The 14,954-nt window shown below is 46.8% G+C and overlaps 1 protein-coding gene across 1 annotated transcript in view; it reads left to right on the top strand.

The window, feature by feature from the left end:
• The window catches only part of ADAMTS6 (ADAM metallopeptidase with thrombospondin type 1 motif 6), a 1,724,075-nt gene extending 1,709,398 nt beyond the window's left edge, over window positions 1-14,677 (top strand). Inside the window, exons 23-24 of the mRNA XM_086963486.1 lie at window positions 14,320-14,496; window positions 14,624-14,677. Of these exons, the coding sequence (XP_086819612.1) occupies window positions 14,320-14,496; window positions 14,624-14,677 (231 nt within the window). The remainder of the gene's footprint in view (window positions 1-14,319; window positions 14,497-14,623) is intronic.
• Window positions 14,678-14,954: the final 277 nt, after the last annotated feature.

The raw sequence follows: 14,954 nt of genomic DNA, 5'->3' as shown, positions 1-14,954 counted from the left end.
CTGCTCAGCTACTCCCCACTCACTCCGGTCATCCCTTCGTTTGTCCAGACGGGGGGCACGGTGTGCGCTCAGTGTATGGCAATGCAACGGTTAGCCAGCACGAGTCCCAGGAGAGCAAATTATGTTGCATGCGAGACCCGGATTTACGGATCGGGAGTACGCCCAGGAGACAGTGCTTGTCTGACGCCTCAACATGTGTGCTTGCAACCTCACGTACTATGTGCAATACAACCACCCAATATATCCGGAGGCGAGCACAGTCTCAAGACATATGCAGGAACCCCACAGTTTCCACAGCGCACGGGGGACATGCCGATTGGCGTGCAGCATTAAATCACAACAGCCTCTGGGGCTTTAGATACGTGCGATGTAGGCAAAAAAACGGTGTGAGTTTAAAGTGCACGTTGCGGGCCAGCTCCTTGACCTGTGCAAAAGCCCGTCGCCACTCACCCTCCGTGAGTGGCATTGGCAGGTCAGCCGCCCATCTATCATGGATATTTGATACATCGAATCTCTGTTCTGCCTTCAAGGCCTTATAAATGTGGGAGATTAGCCCTCAGAGGAATCCCGGGTCCAGCAATAACAACAAGGGCTGCATTTCCTTGGGCTCATCCGGGTTCGTTGTCTTTATCTCCCTGGCTGTGCATGATATTTTAGTGTACTGCAGGAAGTGGCCAACAAACACCTGAAAGCACTCTTTTGGGTTCTCAGAGGAAAGCAAGGTCCTCTTAAGATATAGGTCACGATATAGGTCACTCGCTGTTACGCAGTCCCCTTTATGCCATCTCGTGAGTTCCTTCATGGTCTGTATTCGAATGGACCCCTGAATCCAGCAGAGGGGGAGCAACCGAGCATAGGGAGCCGTTAGCAGAGCCAGAGTGAGTGCTCGCTTCCAGGCCCCAGCGGCATGACGGACCATGAATGGGCAATACTGGGGGTCTGTGAGCCCATCATGAGAATTCTTGTGAGCTCCATCCCGCACCCCAGTTCACCAAAAGTGCCTTCTCGATGTTCAGACGCTCAGCACACCACAGTGCCTCATACTGCTGCAATCCTGCAAGATAATAGAGACCAAGGTGTCGAAGACCCAGACCCCCGGCGTCTATGTCCAATTTGAGCACATCTGGTTTTACCCTGCTGCGCTTCCCAGCCCATATCAAGGAGATCAGGAGGCTGTTTAGGACATCAAATGAGGATTTGGAGATATTAAAAAAATTAGTTCCAGCGAGCCTACAGACATCAGGGAGCATAACCATCCTAGCAGGGGTCACACGCCCTAAGACCGAGAGGAGCAGGTGGTTCCAGAACCAAATAGATGCCTCCAGACCCGTAATGACCGCTCCCATATTTAAGGCGTACTGTGCAGTGGGGGTATCGGCCATCTGAATGCCCAAATTGATAGGAAGGCCCGCATCATCTCCCTTGGCTAGAGCTGCCAATGTGAACAAAACCGACTTTTGTTGGATAACGTATAGCCTCAACACCTCTCCCAACGGGACCAGTACCGTCAGGAACGCAGGCACCGCCATCTCGTCTGGTGTATAAAGAAACAACGTGCGTATCACCATCCACAGTAATTCCCCATTGGACCATGCCCTGCTGCAGCTGAATCTCCAGAGGCTCCATCACCAAGGTGAATAGGAGCAAGGACAACACTCAGCCTTGCCTCATGCCCCTCTGAATGAATGAAATAAATCTTATAATGCGCTACTAAACCCAAAGGCATCAAGGCGCCTACCATAAAAACAATCTAAATGACCAAATAACCAGCACTACGGGTACGCCTTTGAGAATAACCACGTTTTAAGAGCTTCCGGAACTTCAGGACAGACAGTTGGGATTTAATTTCTAGGGGGAGGCTGTTCCACAGCTTGGGGGCTACCGTTGAAAACCCCCTCCCACCCCATTTACTTCTTCGAACACGAGGCACCACCAGCAAGCTCTTAGTTGAGGAGCGGAGGTCTCTGCCCGGTGCGTAAGGAAGCAACAATTTCCTCACACCACCAGGCCCCTTGCCAGAGAGTGCCCCATGGGTCAAACAAAGAGTCTTAAAGGCGATCCTGGGCTCAATAGGAAGCCAGTGCAGGCTTTTCCTAGCAGCCGTGGCGGAAGAGAGTCTTGGGGCATCCAGTATAAATTTAGCTGCCGCATTCTGGGCAGTCTGAAGGCGCTGCACCAAGCCTTTATTAGCGCCGGCATACAGAGCGTTGCAATAATCAAGTCGCGAAGCGACAAGTGCAACGACAACCTGCTTAAGAGCCTGAGGGGACAAATAATGTTTAATTTTCCGAAGAGTTTTAATAATGCCCCAACAGGTAGCAACTGTCCTATTAACCTGCTGTGCCATTGAGAGAACAGGATCAATCATCACTCCCAAATTCCTCGCAGAATCTGTTGGTGTGGGGCAGACTCCCAGCGAGAGGGGCCACCATTCGGCCGACCAGATGTTAGTGTTTCCGCCGAAAACCAGAATCTCGGTCTTCTCCCCATTCAACTTTAGTGAATTGTAAATCGTCCACTTAGAAACCGCCTCCATGCAGTTTCTAAAGTTAAGAATGGAAGAGTTTACCGAGTGAGAGAGGGACACCAAGATCTGGGTGTCGTCGGCGTAGGAGACTACCTCCATCCCAAACGATCTCACAAGCCTGGCAAGTGGGGCCACATAGATGTTGAACAGGGTTGGACTTAATGCCGACCCTTGTGGAACCCCACATTGCACAGGTGTGGGTGGAGATAGATATTCTCCCAGCTTGATCCTCTGCTCCCTCTGATCCAGGAAAGAGGCCAATAGACTCAAGGCCACTCCCTCTACCCCTATCTCCCTCAGACGAGATGTAAGAACCGAGGGAGACAGGGTATCGAAGGCGGCTGTCAGGTCTAATAGGACCAGAAGGGAGGTGTGGCCCTGATCGATATAAACATGCTGATATCAGTCCGCCACTGGGCACAGGGGCCACTGGTTGACAGTAAGGGAGACAGACCCAAGATATGAACTCCCGGCCCAGCCCTTCCTTCCCAACACCTCCCACAGGTATTCCCAGCGTAGGGTGTTGAACACTTTCTCAGTATCTAAAGTGACCACCTCCACCCACATGTCAGTGCCCTCAACCGTATGGAGCATGTGAGAAAGTCCCCAAAGATTCATGTTAGTCCCTCTGCCTGGCACAAACCCGCATTGGTCTTTGTGCACCAAGTGTGTTACTACCTTGCCCAGACAGGTCGCTAACATCTTTGCTAGCAGTTTGGTATCCACCCCCAGTATAGGCAAGGGCCAATAAGAGCCAGGAGCAAGTGGGTCTTTACCTGGCTTGGGTAGCATAACGATCTGCGCTTCCTGCATAGACTGTGTCAAACCCTCCACTCACTTGGCGTCCTGCAAAGTTTTCAATACACTGGGAAGTAGGAGGTAGGCATACATTTGGAAGAACTCCACCGAAAGACCTTCTAATCCCGGGGTCTTACAGTTTGCTATGGTCTGAATCGCATCCCGCAACTCCTCAAATCTGAGTGCCTCACCCTATCCGTCTGCCTGCGTCTCCTTAAAGCATGGGAGCAGCATGTCATCCAGAAACTTGCCCATCACAGTCAGGGTGGTACCTAGGCCTCATCCATAAGCTGCTTCCAAGTGATCCCGCAATTGAGAAAAAACACCAACCTGTATGGTGGCCTCCTGTCCATGGTGTTTAAGCGTTAATATGTTTGGGGGAGGACGTACCCACTTCAGCAACCATGCCAGAAGTCTCACAGATTTGTTGCCCTCTCGGTGCAACAAATGGCGATATTCAAATTTAGCCAGACAATGTAACATTTTCCATTATTCCACCACTCAACCCAGGTCCTGCAAGAGTGCCTCACCGTGCAACTGCATTCCCTGCCCCCCACACTGCAGTCCATTCAATGCCTCCTCAGTGTCAGAAAGCTCTCTTTCCAATCGTCTCCTAGTAACCCCAACTCTCAACAATCATTCCCGCGTGTCACCAACTTTAGCACCTTCCAATACAATCCCCTATTAGAAGTGGATGACCAATTAGTATCAAAATATTCCGTAACCACCTCCCATAGTTCCTCTTGGAACGTGATATCCTTAAGGGCCTCAGTATGCAGTCACCATAAAGGGACACTCGTCCTGCCGCCCCTTAGCTGCACAGGTGCGTGGTTGGACAGGAAACGGCCCAGTATGTGAGTCTGTATTGTAGCTGCTATGGCCTCTCTTTGGAGTAGAAACCGATCAAGTCTACTGGAGAGTGTGCATGCAGGCATATAACATGTGTATCCCTTGCTCCAGGGTGAGTTTTGTGACAAATGTCTACTCAGCACAAACATTCCATCACCACTTGCAGAGCGACTGTCATGTTGGGCTTGGTATGGAGCTTCTGGGTTGCATATCTAGCGGCCCTTCAAGGATGCAGTTGAAGTCACCGGCCCATATTATAGGCACTCCTGAGTACGGAAGCCGGAACTCCTCCATTGCAAATAAAATTCACCATCGTCTACATTCGAGGCATAAACTTTTAACATGCATATCTCCGTCCTGTCTAGCAAACCGTGGACTAAGACGTACCTCCCCTCTATGTCAGCTGTATATCCATGGACCCGGAACGGGACCTTCTGGGCCACCCAAACTACTACTCCCCGTGCATAGGTGGAATATTTTGCTGCAAACATCTGACCCCTTCATTTCTTGTACAAATTCTGAATTTCAGGGTGTGAGAGTTATGCCTCTTGCACCAATGCTACATGCATCCTGTGCCTGTGGAGATAGGTCTGCACTCGGTAACGCCTCACAAAATAATTAAGTCCCCTCTCATTTTGTGTTAGAAATTGTAATTTGTCCCATCCCGCAGCTTTGTGTTCCATCCATGCCCTTTCTGCCATTATCTCCACCTTTGCTGCAGCCAATAAACATGATAACAGGAAAAGAAAAGAGCCCCACAACTTCCGGGTAAACACATCACTAATAATTTGTGCCTCCCCAATCATCATCAACTCCCATGTTAGCAACTATCAGTCAATGTATGCCGACCGTCTAGGTACACCCAGCAGTGACGAATGATAATCAACATACAGTGTCCAATACAGCCCACAATAGACCCATGATATCGCCTAGGCATCCTGCAAAGCACATTCAACATCAGGGGCCTTATTACAGAAATTGCACTAGGGGCGCAGCAGGTGTTTGCACCTTCTTTGTGCGCAACCGGGGCGCTTTGGTATTACAGAAGGGGCGCAGACAATTGTGCGTACCCTGTAATACTGATAGCGCTGGTGCATTTAAAGTGCCAGCGATATCTTCAGGGGGGGTTCCCTCATTTGCATGAGAGTGTGCCCCATGCAAATGAGGGGATTCCTTTGCATCTGTGCCCGCACCACATTACAGATGCGGTTGCAGAGGCAAAGGCACTCTCAGGAGGCACACTGTCAGTGTGCCCCCTGAGAGCAGCCCTCTGGAGGAGGGAAAAGGGGTCCCATGGACCCTCCAGGCATCCCCCCACTGACTGAAAGGGATCTCTAATCCCCTTTATAAGTGCAGGCGGATTGCCCCCTGCACTGTGAGAACACAGAGCGGCTGCTTCAAAGTTTCTCCATATTTCACTTGAATGCGCTGCCCCCAGGGCCGCACGAGTTTGTGGCTGCCCTTGGGGCTGCGCATTCTATGTAATAGGGCACTCTTTCTCTTTTTTGGGCTGGGCACACCTATTTTAAGGTGAGCCAGGCGCAAAAAGGGAAAGTGCATACATAATATCGCCCTAGGTGCTCCACTCCCTGTCACCACACAGACAACCATAAAAAATTACAGTGCCGAGATGAGGAGGTATGCCAGCAACAGCATACTATGGTGAGCCCAGGACTCGCCCCCCTACCCATAGCCTCTCCACACACTTAAACACACACACTCTGTTACAATCCAGCCATACCCTAGCAAACAGCTGTCTCACAAGTCACTGATTCACAGCCAAATAGAGTAAGGTATATGAAGAATAACGTGAGGGGAAGAAAGGAATGAAGAAGACGGAGTAATGAAGAATAAAAAAGTGTGAGGGGGAGAAAGAGGCCTTCGCTCATCACATACAGGTACCCGTCCCAGAAATACAATATATATATATATTGTTAGTTATATTTTTCTTTTTTACTGACACAGAAGTCCTACCTCTATATCTACGCATTCCAAAAAGGTCACCTACCCTCTCATACCTCCTCTTTTCATAATAACTAAATCAACAATGGAGGAGAAATTGGAAGGGAAGTGACTAGGACTTCTAATTGGGTTAATGAAGATTACCGGTAAGTAAAAGGTTAGTTGTCCCCTCATGGAGTTCTCCTCATCCTCGTCATTAACATATGAGGATCTCACACACAAAAAACAGCCTCACCTTCATCGAATGCAGACAATACCAATGTATTGCTTTCACAATTGCATCCTTGCAGAGGAAAGTATTGCAGCACCAAAAACCAAAAAGTTTTTGTACAGAATCAGATAAATTCAAATGATAATATTTAATGAAAGAGTACCAGGTGGCTGCCCTACGGATCTCAGTTAGGGGAACGCCTGCTGCTTCAGCCCAAGAAGCTGAAGCTCTCCTAGTGGAATGGCCCTGAATTGAACCTTCAAGAGTAATACTTTCAACATAATAAGTCTGAGAAATGGCTTGACGTATCCACCTACTCAGAGTAGACTTAGATACAGCCTTACCCTTGGAAACCGAGCTATGAGCTATAAAAGGAGAGGTTGAGTCTTGCAAGGAACTGGCTCGATCAAGATATATGGTCAAAAGCAGTTTAACATATAGTGTTGATGGGATGGAAGAAACAGTCTCTTCTTGAAACACAGGAAGATCAGTCGCCTGGGAAAAATTAAATTGCATTGCCATCTTTGGGATGAATTTAGGGTCCAACGGAAAATCCCCCTATGGAGGTAAGTGTATAAATCAATTTGCTCTTCCAACTCCCCAGTCTATGTGCTAAAGTAATAGCCACTTGGTGACAGCAATATAAGTGAGGATGTTTCAAGAGGCTCAGAAGGTTCTTTTTCCAAACCCTAAGAATAATTGACAAATCCCATGATGGTAAAAGGTCATGAACAGATGGTTTTTGTAGTCAAAAACTCTTAATCAATCTTCAGAACAAAGAAACTATCTGAAAAAGGACTGCAAACTAACAAAAGCCTCCAACAGTTATCCATTGAGCATTCAAAGTGGAAGGTGCCAAACCTATCCCTTTAAAGTTCTACAAATCTATAAGTGCCAACATTGGTAGGGGCAGCAGAATGTTCCGTACACACCAAGAAAATGCTTTCAAATGTGTATCATAGGAGCAAAGAGTGGAGGCTCTTCTGGAAGAATAGAGATCTCTAGCTGTTCAACAACCAGGCTGTCAGATGAAAATGGATATATTGTCATGAGAGACGATGGAATGGAGGTGGTACCAATGCAAGGTGAAGATACTGTCCCTGCATCATGGTGAAAAGAAGTGAAAACCAGATTGGTGCCACTAGATTCGCTTTGACCCTCTCTGCTCTGATTTCCTGTAAGACTCTTGAGAGAAGTAGAACTGGACGGAATGCATAAAGTGACCCTTGGCACCAACATGGCATCCACTGCCCATGCCTGAGGGGATACTGTCTCTGTACAGAACTGAAGACACATCGTGTTTGACTGGGATGCAAACAGGTCATTCAATGGGAAGCCGAACTTGTGACAATTCTGATTGAACTGGTGTTTAGACAGGTGAAAGCTAACTGAGGACGGAACATTGCGACTGAAATTGTCTGCCCAGTAATTTCACTCCCCTTTGATGCAAGCTGCTTTCAATGTCAGGACCCATTGTTCTGCCCATGAAAAAATCTGAAACGACACCTGGTTTACTCCCCCCAGTCTGTTCAGACAACATCATGCAACTGAATTGTCTGTCCTGACCCAGACATACTTGGCTGTTAATGGAATGTGAAAGTATTGAAGAGCTTTTAGAATGACACACAACTCTCTCTAATCAGAGGACTGATGTTCCTCTCAGGGTGACCAGGGGCATTCTGTTCTTAAAGCTCCAGAACTGCATCTACCCCTTAGACTGGCATCTGTTGTTAATATTACTGGGGATGGGTACTGAAAGCAAACTCCTTTCTGGAGATGTTTGCTCTTCCTCCATCCGGCAAGCTCTTGAACAAGCCAAAGAGTAACTGGAAACCATTGTGCATACTTCTCTTAGCTCGGAAACCAATGAGCCAAACTGTGATTTACCACAGGATTTATATGAAACCAAGCCCATGGGTCTACCACTTTTGAAGCTGCCCAAAGGCCCTGAACGCTGAGCCAAGTCCTGGTAGTAGCTTGTATTTTCTCATAGAGATTGCAGACCATAAACACAATAGTTTCCCACTTGTAGTCCATTAGAAATACTGTACCCTCTTATTGTATCAAACTGGTCTCCAATAAATTGCCTGATTTGTGACGGGACTAATTGCGACTTCTGTAGGTTGATATGAATCCAAGTTGCTGGACCAAGGTAGTTACTGCTGTCACTGCCTCTTCTGCCTTGGAAAAAGAGGGAGGAGAAAGCAACCAGTCATTAAGACAGCAATATGGTAAAACCATGAAGTTGTAAAAAAGCAACTACAGGTACCAATACCTTTGTGAAGACCTGTGGGGACGTCACACTAAGTGGGAGAGCATGAAACTGAAAATGAGAGCTTCTGATGGCAAACCTGAGTAGCCATTGACTCTCCACATGCATCAGAATGTGGAAGTATGCATCTTGAAGGTCCAACATCATGAGAAAATCACCTTTTACCAAAAGAGGTATGAGAGATTGAAAAGTCACCATCCTGAAATATTCGATTGCCACAAAAGAATTTAGGGCTTTGAGGTCCAGAACTGGATGAAAGGTTCCGTCTGACATTGTAATTCCAAACGTTTTATTGGTTCTTTCCGGAGTTGTGTGGTCTTCAGTACAACTTGTTGGGTTTCCTTGAAGGGGATTCGATAACCATTGTGAATAACGGAGTGGACCCAGGAATCGGTGATTGTTTGAATGCATTGATGATAGAAGTGTTGTAGCAGGCCTCCCAGCATAGAGGAATTTTCCTGGCTTTGGTCTTGTTGAGGGTTGAGATTTGTTTTAAAACGCAGCCCCCTTCCGCTGACTTAATCCTCGATGGGGCTGTTTTCCTTGAGGTGGAGAAGCAGGCTTTTTATACAAAAAAGTTTTTTGCATGGACCTACTTGATGGGCTTTAATTATTTCTTCTCATCAGCAGCTTTCTGTAGCAGGTCATTCAATACATGATCAAAAAGCTTGCCACTTGGGAATGGCTATTTATACAGTAAGGAATTTTAGCCGACTCCTCCTTTCAAGGCTTAAGCCCGAGAAATCTACACCCTGTAATCACTGGTCATGCAATAGCTGACAAGGCCCATACATAATCCATCAAAAGTGGTGTCTGACATAAATTGACATGTGCAGAGCTGGGGCGGTGAGGTTAGTCTAACCTCACCGCCCCAGCTCTGCACATGGGCTGGGAGATAAGAACAAAGCGGAGCAGGCAAAGAAACTGCCTGCTCCGCTGTACAGGAGGAGGCCAATATTGTCCTACATAAAATGCATGCTCCTACATCCTTTCCCTTCCCCAGGAACAGTTGTTTCAATGTCGGATTAGCTGTCTGTGATGGACAGAAGAGAAGACCGGAGGTGGGAGAGAGGGAGGTGGCATTTATGGTATGAATTGACATAGAGGTAGGAGATCTGTGTCAGTAGAAAAACATATCATAACTTTAACACACAATAGGCTATCGTGAAGGCAGGGATTCCTCATATGTTAATGACTAGGAGGAGGTGGACTCCATGAGCGGGTAATGGAAATGTGTTACTTGTAATGTTTACTTTCTTTGACAGATTAAAGACAGATATACTGGTTTTGGCAATGTTCTCTCTTTTGTCTCCATCTTATAATCATTTTATTCCAGAGCACTCCCGTCTCTTTCCACCTTTCCACCTTTCCATATGCATTTTCTTGTTTCTTTCGGTTGTTTTGTCTCAATATCTAATTTCCCCCTTCCAACTCTCTTCCTCTCCTCCCTCAACCTTTTATCTTCTAGATTGCTGTTCTCAAAGGATCACATTCACCTTCTCCTGTACCCCAAAACTCTGAATTTCATATAAGTTTGTGTTTAGTGACATGGACAAGAAACTAGAAAACGCATGAGGTTTAAAATATTAGCTCTGTTAATCCTGTTATGTGAATCGGCACCAGTACAGATGCTTTTTTAAGTTTTTAATTTATGGTTCACATTAGTATTGTTATGTTATGTTATACATTTTATAGAGCGCACAGCTGCCCCAGCATAGGGGCGTCCCAGCCCTAAAAATGCAACTGTCATAGGCAGACTGAGTGACGCACAGAAAGATCAATTATGCAGGAAAAAGATAGGTTTTTATGGCTTTACAGAATAGTGCATGGTTTTGGATACTTCTGATACTAAACAGGGAGGAAGTTCCAAAACTTTGAGCGAGAACATGGAAGTAGGGCTCTCCTGCCCGTACTCTTTTAACCCGGGTTACAACCGCCAGGTGCTGGCCCTTGGAGTGCTGCTGGCGGGCATGTAGGGCATAAATAGTTTAGCCAGAATATCGGGGATTGGAGATTCATGATTCTATGAACGATACAGAGAGTTTTAAACTGGATACGTTTCTGCACCAGCAGCCAATGCAGTCTGTGGATAGAGACAGTAGTGGAACAGGTTTTTGGCTATCCGAGGAGTGTCCGTACGGCAGCATTTTCTACCCTTTGAAGGCGAAGTATCTTTGCTCTACTAGCCCCTAGTTATAGGGAACTAGCATAGTCTAGTCTGGATAGTATTGGGGCCCCGGATGATTACCTGACGGATGGTGGGATCAAAGAATCCCAACAGAGGTTTAAGCCCACGTAGGAGCCCAAAGTAGACCCTGGCTACCGCTTTAGTTCGAGCCTGAAAAGTTAGAGCAGATTCCACCCAAACTCCCATATTTTTGACTGTCTGTTTTGGGGCAGGTGAGAAACCCAGAGTTGATGCCCACCAATGCTCGCTCCACAGGTGAGTATCTTTACTCCCCAATAAGATCTTGGATTTACTGGCATTCAGTTGGAGGCAGTTGGCGGTCATACAGTCTGCGATAGCTGTTAGATCTTCCTTAAACTTGAGCGCATGCTGCGCAGAATCATCTGATAGTGCTACCACAAACTGTGTGTCATCCGCATAGGATACCACAGTTAGTCCTCTGCTCCTGTCTACTGCTGCTAGGGGTTGAATGTAGATGTAAAATAGGGTAGGGCTCAAAGCCGATCCCTGAGAAACCCCTTGGTGGACAGCATGCACTGGGAAGCTCAAGTGAGGAATGGACACTTTGAAGGTTCTTTCCTATAGAAAGGAAGTGAGCCAGCACAGGGCAGGGCCGCCAACACCGATGTCCTGTAAGCTCTGCAGCAGGATCTGGTAGGACACACTGTCGAATGCATCACTTAGATCCAGTAGGATCAGAGCTGAGGTGCGACCGACATCTAACGCCCCCTTAGATGTTCTGTTACAGCCAGAAGGGCGGTTTCAGTGCTGTGACGTTAGCGGAAGCCACTCTGGGAAGGGTCCAGCAGATTGTTATCTTCGATGAACATAGTAAGAATAGAATTGATGTAAGCTTCAGTGATCTTAGATACCAAAGGGAGGAGAGAGATAGGGCAACAATTCTCTGGTTTTGAGGCATCCTGCGTAGGTTTCTTTAAGTAAAGGGACTATCTTGGCATGTTTCCCTGTCCATGGGGACCTCTGCAGAGGACATAGATAGATTGATAAGTTTGCAGAAAGGAGAAAGAAGCTGAGGTAAGAATTTCTGAAATTGATCCGGTATGAGAGGGTCTGCAGCAGATCCTGATTTAAGTTTATTGCAGATCTACGCATCCCTTTTTGAGAGTGCGCTGGGAAGACAAAGAGTGTAGGAGTATCGCAGGGCCACGGGAGGGGCCTGTCCGATCTAAGTGTGGAGGAAAGTCCTGCAGATGCTCTCGACCTTCTTGATAAAGAAGGGGGTGAGGACCTCGCATTGCAGATTAGAGGAAATCTGGGGAGCTTTGGGTTGCCCCGAAAATGTAAGATCTTTAAGCAGGGAGAAGATACATTTAGCAGGGTTACTGCTATTTCTAATCTCATCGGCAAAGTAGGCAGCTCTTTCCTTCTGAATGGCCCTATGATAGTTCCTAATGGCTACACGGTATGAATATGCAATGTTACAACGCATGGGATACATTGCATGCCATTACAACAGTCGTTACAACGACTGTGTTGTTACATCGCATATCACTACAACGCAAGTTGTTACGACTTGCTGTAGGGGGCGCTGAATGTTGGAATAGTATAACTTACTATTCCAACTCCAGTCTGTGCAGCAGTAGTAAAGGTGTTGGATTTAAAATCCAACACCTTCTGCCCCCTACAGCAAGTCGTTTTAACGACTTGCGTTGTATTGGTTTGCGATGTAATAACGCAGTTGTTGTAACAACCGCATTGTAATGGCATGTGATTTATTGCATGTGATGTAAAGGATGTCTCCCCACGGTATTGTATTTTCAAGACTGGATCATAGACTCGCCTCCACGGCCGTTCAAGGCTTTTACAGGTTTTCCGGACTAAGGGTAGGTTGCCATTTTACCAGAGGCTTGACTGGGTATTGTGACTCTGGGATCCCCTGGCAGGAATGAGAGTGTCAAGGGAGTGAGTGAGCCAATGAGATAGTGCTCTCAGCCCCATCAGGGTTGTCAGGAAGGCTGAGTGTATGACTCAGGAGAAGGGTAAAACTGCTCGGTATCAAGTTTATTCCACAGGCGCTTTAAAACTGATTTACGAGCTGCGCCCTGGAGTGGACCAAGTCCCTGTAATGCCATGGATACCAGGTAATGGTCGGGCCCGCTCATAGGGATAGGTGTATTGAATTTGAGAGCGGGAAGGTTGGAAAAAACAGGATCCAATAAATGTCCAGCTGAGTGTGTGCAGCCGCGGTCTCGCTGGGTAAGTTGGAGGGCGCCAAGATCACAATTTATTTTTCCTAACTCACAGTCTGCATCTAAATGCAAGTTAAGATCCCCAATGATGCTGAAACTGGCTGATCTGATGGCAAGTATGCCAGATGCTGCAATAAGCGCATCCCTGAACTCTTTGAAAGGCCCTGGAAGGCGATACATCAGGAGTCCAGACAGTGTGAAATCGACATTGAAAGAAATCCTGAAACGTGCACATTCACAGCCCACCAGGGCCTCTTTAATCAGGGTGCAAGTGATGCCACCACCCCAGGCCCCTCTATTGAGTGTCACAATATTATAACTTTGAGGCAAGCCCAGACCAGGCCCGCCTCCGTATTGACAGTGAGCCATGTCGCTGTGAGAAAGAGAATATCCGGTGTCTCATCATAGAGTAAGTCAAATACTTCAGTGAAATGTTTCACTAAGGAACGGCAATTCAAGCTGAGGAGTTTGACAGTATGTGAAGGGGGAGGTAAGAGAGTTGCAGCTGCCAAAGAGTTGAAACTGCACCGTATACAGCCGAAGGGACCCTGCAGTGCGACACAAAGTAGGTGAGCGAAGGACTTACACCCTTGCTGATTGTGAAGAAGTCCTCCCGAGAGTATGCACGCTTAGCACAGACCAAACCAGCTCATGTCTGGCATCTGGCGTCGACAGGCGCGGACGGGCGCAGACGGGCTTGCCTTTGTCGCCCCTTCGGCACGCCAGCGACTCGTCTGCTGCGCGCGTCTTGCCGTGGGCACAAATGGCTCCTTCTGGTCAAGCTTTTGATTGCATGAGGAAAGCCCATCAGCGCTCAGCCTGGCCGTGACAGCGCGGAAACAAAGTGAGCCCAAACACAGTGAATTAGCAACACAATTGGTAAAAGAAGTAAAATGTTTTAAAAGTTTAAAAATAGGCGAAGGCCCTGTATCTTCTCTAAATAATATGTGAACCATATCAGAAAGGAAAGAATCAATCTCTTTTATATTTTCCAGTATAAAAGCAAGTGGATTTCTCTCAAGCTAAATGCAGAGCTTCACTGAAAGTACTTAGGATCCATGCTTTGCTTAAAGAGAAAATAAATTAGATGCTATAGCATCTTGCAGTCTACATAGCTGCCCGTTTTACTCTTCTAAATGGCTGATTCATCTATGGTTACGGTTTTGCTGAAAATTAATGCTTGGCAATGGTGATTCAAAAGGTTTCAAAAGTTAGGATCTGAACATAGAATTTTCAGAATCAAGAGCTGAAAGTAGTCGTCTCCTCCTATTGTCTTGTAAAATTTCTGTTTGTTGCTTTCAGTGTACGCCCAAGTGTGGTCCAGGATTCAAACATCGCATTGTTCTGTGCAAGAGCGGCGACCTTTCCAAAACGTTCCCGCCACCAAACTGTGCAGAGGAAAACAAGCCACCTGTCCGCCTCCGTTGTAGTTTGGGCCGCTGCCCTCCTCCACGCTGGATCACTGGAGAGTGGGGTCAGGTAAGAGGGATAACACATGTAGGAGGGAATCCTCTTTCCCGAAAGTTATTGAAGGATGGAAGGTGTACTTTTAATACACAATGGGCGTATCTGCTGCTATTTCATGAAATCTGTTGTCGTTTTTCAGTCCCTCACCTTGGAATCAGGACACCTGAGTTATAATCCCATCTTTGACATTTGAGCAAAACATTCTTTGATTCTGAATAAATCAGCTATGGTGTCTTTTAAACCCATATGAAATTAGTGGTTGCAAAAACACACTGCCATTAATAGCAAATATACCAATAGTCAGGTCTATTTTTGCACCCGATTAAGACTTGCACACGAAAGCGGGACTTACAAATGCAACCGAAAATTCTGGACGGGCTATTCTGTTACTCTGTAATTTCTACTGATATTTAGAAGTCTACTACATGTATGCGATCTAAAATCTCTTCCAAGCTTCATTGATTTAAAGT

The sequence above is a fragment of the Lissotriton vulgaris genome, chromosome 3_1, assembly GCF_964263255.1.
Source record: "Lissotriton vulgaris chromosome 3_1, aLisVul1.2, whole genome shotgun sequence".
Lineage (NCBI taxonomy): Eukaryota > Metazoa > Chordata > Amphibia > Caudata > Salamandridae > Lissotriton > Lissotriton vulgaris.
This window is presented reverse-complemented; position numbering and strand designations above follow the sequence as displayed.